We start from the raw sequence: 7,716 nt of genomic DNA on the forward strand, positions 1-7,716 counted from the left end.
TAAATAAGAGAAGTAGACAGGCTGCTGGATGAAATATGCAGTGTCTATCTCACCCCAAGTGTTTTAATCACATCAGTAAGTGATAAATAAGAGAAGAAGACAGGCTGCTGGATGTAATAGGAAGTGATTATCTCACCCCAAGTGCTTTACTCACATCAGTAAGTGATAAATAAGAGAAGTAGACAGGCTGCTGGATGAAATATGAAGTGTCTATCTCACCACAAGTGCTTTATTCACATCAGTAAGTGATAAATAAGAGAAGTAGACAGGCTGCTGGATGTAAAACAAAGTGTCTATCTCACCACAAGTGCTTTATTCACATCAGTAAGTGATAAATAAGAGAAGAAGACATGCTGCTGGATGCAATAGGAAGTGTCTATCGCATCCAAGTGCTTTACTCACATCAGTAAGTGATAAATAAGAGAAGAAGACAGGCTGCTGGATGTAATTGGAAGTGATTATCTCACCCCAAGTGCTTTACTCACATCAGTAAGTGATAAATAAGAGAAGTAGACAGGCTGCTGGATGAAATATGAAGTGTCTATCTCACCCCAAGTGTTTTATTCACATCAGTAAGTGATAAATAAGAGAAGAAGACAGGCTGCTGGATGAAATATGAAGTGTCTATCTCACCCCAAGTGTTTTATTCACATCAGTAAGTGATAAATAAGAGAAGAAGACAGGCTGCTGGATGAAATATGAAGTGTCTATCTCACCACAAGTGCTTTATTCACATCAGTAAGTGATAAATAAGAGAAGAAGACAGGCTGCTGGATGTAATAGGAAGTGTCTATCGCACCCAAGTGTTTTAATCACATCAGTAAGTGATAAATAAGAGAAGAAGACATGCTGCTGGATGTAATAGGAAGTGTCTATCTCACCCCAAGTGTTTTACTCACATCAGTAAGTGATAAATAAGAGAAGAAGACAGGCTGCTGGATGTAATAGGAAGTGATTATCTCACCCCAAGTGCTTTATTCAAATCGTAAGTGTGAAATAAGAGAAGCAGAAAAAGGCTGCAGAAGCTAACATTATTCTTTCCCTCCCCAAGTGCTTTATACATGTTAAATAAAGTCTTTACTTCTCTTGCTGCTCTATCCTACATGACTCTGCTGATGCTCCTGTGTGTTGGATGATGTTCGGCAGAGGTTAGTGCTCTTGTATAGAGAGTTATGGAGCAGATGCCACTTCTCTATGATGGATGAGAGACATCAGATATTGACCTGTAGCTAAGCAAGAGCCTGGAGGTGGCACAACTGCTGTACAATGCAGGATACAAGTCCTCCTATGGACCATATACAAAGGTTTGGGAGGCTTTGACTTCCTTCTAGCTTTCCCTTTGGGTGTCATTTCAAAACAATTGGAAGTGAAATCTTGGATAAACCTCAACCTAAAGTAGATTATCATTAGAGATGAGCGAGTATACTCGTCCGAGTATACTGCTCGGTGGAGTATTAGCATACTCGGACCGGTTCGTACTCGGACGAGTATCTCGCCGGTTCGAGATCGAGCAGTAAATTAATAAAATAAATTGAATAAAAGTATTTTTATTGTAAAAAAAAAAATATTACACATGTTTGCAGATGTTTTACTTGTAAGAACACATTGAAATAACACTATTCTTCACTTTGCCGGTGTTCGCGCGTGTCTCCCGATAGGTTCGGAGATGTTCGGAACATCTGGAATGTGAAGAATATTGTTCTTTCAATGTGTTCTGCACTTAAATGGTCCTGTATTCACAGTTTTTAATGTTTTAATTCTATTCTTCACTTTGCAGCTGTGCGCGCATATCTCCGAACATCTCTGAACCTATCGGGAGACACGCGCGAACACCTGCAAAGTGAAGAATAGTGTTATTTCAATGTGTTCTTACAAGTAAAACATCTGCAAACATCTGGAATTTTTTTTTTGCACTGTTCTTTTACTGTTCAGTTTTATTAAAAAAATGCTCGGGTCTCCCATTGACTTCAATGGGGCTCGTTATTCGAGACGAGCACTCGAGCATCTGGAAAAGTTTGTCTCGAATAACGAGCACCCGAGCATTTTAGTGCTCGCTCATCTCTAATTATCATGTTTCCAAAAATAGATACATGTATTGGTCCAGTTCTACATGATTACTGCAGGCTTCATACTGTACTCTCCTACGTGTTTCGGTTATGACGGTCACCGGTATACAATGTTGCATCCTGGAATATCAAACTCCTACAGACTGAGGGAATATAGGAGACACTGTGCCTCTGGCCTATAATTGCTGCTTATCACTGATTCATACTACTGAATGGAGGAAATAGATTGTGATGGGGAAACTTGCGAAGTATTTATGGGATTCATAGACATTTCAAGACATTTGATCAATTGAAAAGAGACTTTGGGTTAGTTCCTACTTTTCCTGTAGGAAGGATAAATGACATTACATCTCAATTAGTTAAGTTTCAATCACACCATTACGTAGAAGGGAGAATGAACACTAATTTACATAAAAGTTACAAAACTTCATAGAGATGGGAGCGATCAACAGAATTCGAAATATACTACATGTCTTGTTGGGCAAGAATGTTCTTTGTAGTGCGAAGTCAAACTGGTGCAAACACTTTAATAAATGTGGACCAGAATCTTTTTTTCATCCACAGTCGGCCCCCTAATGATTTTAAACTATTTTTAGATTTGCAAATTTTTGAAGATTTTTGAGGAGGAAATTAAAGATCAAACGTAATTAAAGATAAAAGTAACAACAGCAAAAGTCGGGAAAACGAGACCATTTAACGAGCAGAAACAAAGAGACATGTCCCCCACTGTGGTCTTAACTGGAAACACTTCTCGGGTAGCACAGTGAGTAGCATTGTTATTAATATCGTGACAACAATGACAAAGTTTGTGCCCCTTTTTCGCAATCTTTTGGTGGATTCTTAAATTCTGACCTCTCTAGTTTTATTAGTGCAGTTGTGTTTGATTTGGGGGCCATAATATTTGTGAGAGCAGATGCTCTTCTATGCGTAACCAATGGATTTACAGGCATCGTTGGAACCTGATCTTTCTCCAATATTTGTCAATGTTTCTTCATTATATTCTCAATTTCTCTATATTTCTTAGAGTCGGGGTCAGAGTAACTTTTAGTTAGCAGCAGATTAGGTCTGCTAACCCACCACTCCAGGATATGGGCTAAGTGGGAAGACTTTCCAGGTCACGGGTCTGCTGCTTGAGGCAGCTAGAAGCGACAGATCCAGATACACGCTCTCAGCACCCTTAAGACCAACTAGGGCTTATTTACTAAGGGTTGCGGATCGCAGTTTCGTCTGACTTATTCAGGGATTGCACGGCTCGGACAGATATTTAACAGGAATCTGCACTGGGATTGTGTCGGACATGATCGTTTTTTGGCGCAGCCGCGTTGCTTCCATGCGACACAATTTATGGAGCGTGCCGTCGGACAATGCACTTTCAGTGAACTTTGTGGACAATGGGGGTCATTTACTAAGGGCCCAATTCGCGTTTTCCCAACATGTTACCCGAATATTTCCGATTTGCACCGATTTTCCCTGTATTGCCCCGGGATTTTGGCGCGCGCTATCAGATTTTGACGCAGCAGTGCCGGCATGCACGCGACTGAAATCGGGGGGGGGGGGGGGCCTGGCTGAGCGAAAACCCTACGGATTCGGAAAAACCCCTGCATTTTTTTTAAAAAAGTTGCGGGACTCGCGCTTACCTTCACCAGGAATAGGCCGGGGAATTTCAGGGCATTCCGGCGGGCCTTGGGGAACTTCATCGCAGCAGCGCCACCTGGTGGACGTGGGAGGAACTACCTTAGTGAATCGCCGAAAGACCCAAATCCACCGCAGAGAACGCGCCACTGGATCGCGAATGGGCCGGGTAAGTAAATGTGCCCCAATGTGTACAAAATAAGGTGTTTTGCGTCTTGGCCTAGGAGCATTATGAATCTATCACGGAGAACGTCTGATCGATGTTTGATTCTTCTATGTTACTCCGAGTTACTCTCCCAGTATAAGCAAACATTTACATGACTATGTGCATTGTAGAGTAGGGACACTATCCCATGCTGGGGTTTACTGATCCCAATCCAGTGTCTCTTATACTATTTAAAAAAACTCAATAAAGAATTTATGATAAAAAAAGATCCCTCCCGACCTGATGATTTCAAGAAGTTACTACTGTGGCACCGCCATGGGCAGTAGGGTAGCCCCAGCGTCGGCAGAGCCATGGGTACTAGGGTGACCCCAGCATCGGCACCACCATGGGTACTAGGGTTAGGGTTGGGGCACAGCCATGGGTACTAGGGTAACCCCAGCGTTGGCACAGCCATGGGTACTAGGGTAGCCCCAGCGTGTGGTAACGTATTGGCCTCTTTGAAGCCCAATTCATATTATCTCATCACCCCTACATCACCCCTATAGAGATTTTATTTACTTTTTTCAACTGCTACATTGATGACCTGTTCTTGATTTGGACAGGTTCTGTTACAGAGGCAACATTTTTCACAAACTTTCTAATACTGCCAGCCCCCAGGTTACATACAAAATAGGGTCCATATGTTATTTCTTAAGTGGAATTTGTATGCAAGTCAAAACTGTATATTTTATAATTGTAAATACAGACAATTTTTTTTTGCCCCAGTGACAATTGGAGTTTCAAAATTTTTTGCTGTCATTGGACAAAGGATTATCAATAAAGCTTCATTACAGACACCTTACAGCTGATCATTGCAGCCTGGGACTTAAGAAAAGCATCCAGAGAGATCACAGTGGGCATAGGGGTCCGTCTGTATCTAGGGGTCGTCTGTAAGTTGGGTGCCCTTAATTAGGGGACCGCCTGTAAATATAATTGGGACATATGTATCACTCCAGAAACTAGTATAAGCCTAGTTTTTCAGCACAAAAAAATGTGCTGAAAACCCAAACTCGGCTTATACTCGAGTAAAAGAAATATATCAAAACTCACCTTTCTGTCTTCCCCCGCTGCTGGCTATATACTGGTTATATACTATGGGGCAGGGTCTGGCAGGCTATATAATGTGGAGGCTATGATCAATGCATTTCCCACCCTCAGCTTATACTCTAGTCAATAGGTTTTCCCAGGTTTTTGTGGTAAAATTTGGGGCTTCGGCTTATACTTGGGTCAGTTTATACTTGAGTATATACGGTATACATCAGGGAAAAAAATAAACTATAATACAAGTCCACCAATGACTTTTCAGTCGAGTTGTGTTGTGTACCTGATTGAGTGTCCACGTGGTCCACAGTATATGGGGAGGACTACCCAGGCTCTACATGACCACAAGAAATGGCTACAGAGGGAACATTAAAAAGTTCTGTATACAATATGCCTTTTCTAAACACTTTCTATACAAACACCATCAAAATAAAGAAAACTTATTTCCATCAGTCCAATAGATCCTAATCTCAGATAACATACATAATCGTTAGCAAACATTATGTAGGAGAGAAATATTTTGAATTTATAATTTAGTCCTGACATATAATCTTTTGTTTTCAAAATGCATTTTGGTCCTTTCTGGCCACCATACTTTTTCTTCAAGCATATTGCTTGTCATGTAGTCATGAGAACTTCCTGGTAGTGTTCCACACTCTTGGCCGCTGCCGGTCTTACGATCTGGAAAATATTTATATTGTACAATTTATATATACACCTGGAATTATTACTGGAATAACCTATACTACTTATATGAAATCTGTATGTATTGTATTGTTTTATTTTACATTGTATCCGTCTTCTACAGGAACTAAGTCCCTTATTCTGTTATTGGACCTCATTGATTCTTGGGTAGGGAAGACATTCAAAACGTTCCGGGTTCTCTTTAGAAGTGGGGGAACAGCAGAGGCAGTTTTAATTCCGAATATTGGGGCAGATTTACTTCCCGGTGCTGTTGCGATCCAGCGGCTCGTTCTCCAGATGAGGATTCGGCGCTTGCCAGGATTTACTAAGGTCGTGCGCCCGATATCCACTAGGTGTCGCTGCTGCGTTCACCATCCCCTTCCTGGTGGATGTAAGTGTGTGTCAAGCGACACTTTTTTTTTGAATAGTACGATTTTTCCGAATCGTCAGGTTTTAAGGCGGCCACGCCCCCGTTTTTTGTCGCATGCAAGCCGGCGCCGATGTGACACAATCTGATCGTGTGTGCCAAAAACTCGGGCCAATTCGGCGCAAAACGGTAAAATTCGGAAAACCCGGCGGAAAAGCGCGATTCAGACCCTTAGTAAATGTGCCCCATTGTGACTGATCACAGGAATCAGTTGCTATCATGTGCTACAGCTCATACCGATAATAATCTTAGTGAAGGAGGCTCCCCTAGGGCAGGAGACAATGATTTGTTTTCTCTTTATTTTTAGGGGTTTCTTTATATCTGCTGAAGCATCTCCACATCATGGGCAGTAACCAGACAGACATGATACAGTTCTATCTTCTTGGATTTTCTGAAATCCGCAGTCTTCAAATTCTTGTGTTTTGGACGTTAACGTTTGTCTATGTGGCCACAGTGGTAGGAAATGGTCTCATCATCGCTTTGATTTTTGTTAGTCACCCTCTCCGATGCCCCATGTACTTCTTCTTGTCTCATCTCTCAGCCTGTGATATCTTAATCAGCACCAATGTGGTACCCAACACCCTGAAACTTCTCCTTCATAGCGGCAGCTTGGTGTCCATCCAGAGCTGCTTCACCCAGTTGTATTTCTTCGGGGCTTCTGCCATCATAGAATGTTGTCTTCTCAGCATCATGTCTTATGACCGCTATCTGGCCATTTGTGACCCTCTGCACTATTCTTCCATCATGAATCTTAGACTTCCTTATTACCTGGCTACCTGGTCTTGGTGCATGGGTTTCGGTGTAGCTTTGATAACTTACTTTCTTTTACTTACCATTGACTTCTGTGGACCAGCAACAATTGACCATTTCTTCTGTGACTTGCCTCCTCTGTTGAAGATTTCCTGTTCGGACTCATCGGTCATAGTGATAGCAGTGTCTCTGGTGGCCATCGTTATCGGGCTCTTACAGTTTGTGTTTGTTGTCATCAGCTACATCTTCATTTTCCACTCCATCCTGAGGATATCCACCACAGTCGGAAGGAATAAAGCCTTCTCTACCTGCAGTGCTCACTTGTCTGTGGTCTGTGCTTATTACGGGTCACTCATCGCCATCAACATTGTTCCATCTGAAGACTACTCCCTCAATCTGAAGAAGGTTCTTTCTCTTTTAAACACGGTGGTGACCCCATTGTTTAACCCTATCATCTATAGCCTGAGGAACAAAGACATTCAAGAGGCAATTTACCGAGGCATACATCAAGCGAAAGTATCAAAAAACTGTTGGTAGTCTCATTTAAAAAAAAAACTTTTAGTGATGGTTTCATCACCAAAATGTCCTCAGGTAATGCAGCGATCATATGAGAGATGGAGAAGAAACATACGTAAGAGAAAGGAGTAATAGAAATGCGGAAGAGATAATAATATTGATCTAAGGCCCAACTGAAAGACATTGATAAGATCAGTAATCACAGGAGAAAACCAGAGACCTTATTGGATCTTGGGGGTGGCTTGCTGAGGTCATCCTATTGAACCCTCCATAGGGAATATGAGGATCCCTGGAGTGATAATAATATGTGTCCGTATTTCCCAATTTGAGATCAATTGGGTATGTGGAAATACTAAAATTTTACTTTTATTTATCTTACTTAATAAAATACCAAT

At 41.7% G+C, this 7,716-nt stretch overlaps 1 protein-coding gene across 1 annotated transcript; it reads left to right on the forward strand.

The window, feature by feature from the left end:
- The first annotated feature begins 6,397 nt into the window (after positions 1–6,397).
- LOC140128795 (olfactory receptor 6F1-like) lies at positions 6,398–7,342 on the forward strand. Its single transcript, XM_072150497.1, has one exon. It carries the CDS (start codon positions 6,398–6,400, stop codon positions 7,340–7,342), a length of 945 nt encoding a protein of 314 aa, XP_072006598.1.
- Positions 7,343–7,716: the final 374 nt, after the last annotated feature.

Source organism: Engystomops pustulosus, chromosome 4 (assembly GCF_040894005.1).
Source record: "Engystomops pustulosus chromosome 4, aEngPut4.maternal, whole genome shotgun sequence".
Lineage (NCBI taxonomy): Eukaryota > Metazoa > Chordata > Amphibia > Anura > Leptodactylidae > Engystomops > Engystomops pustulosus.

Excerpts from the sequence above, each read along its gene's own strand:
- LOC140128795 (XM_072150497.1), top strand. The coding sequence starts at position 6,398 with ATGGGCAGTAACCAGACAGACATGATACAGTTCTATCTTCTTGGATTT.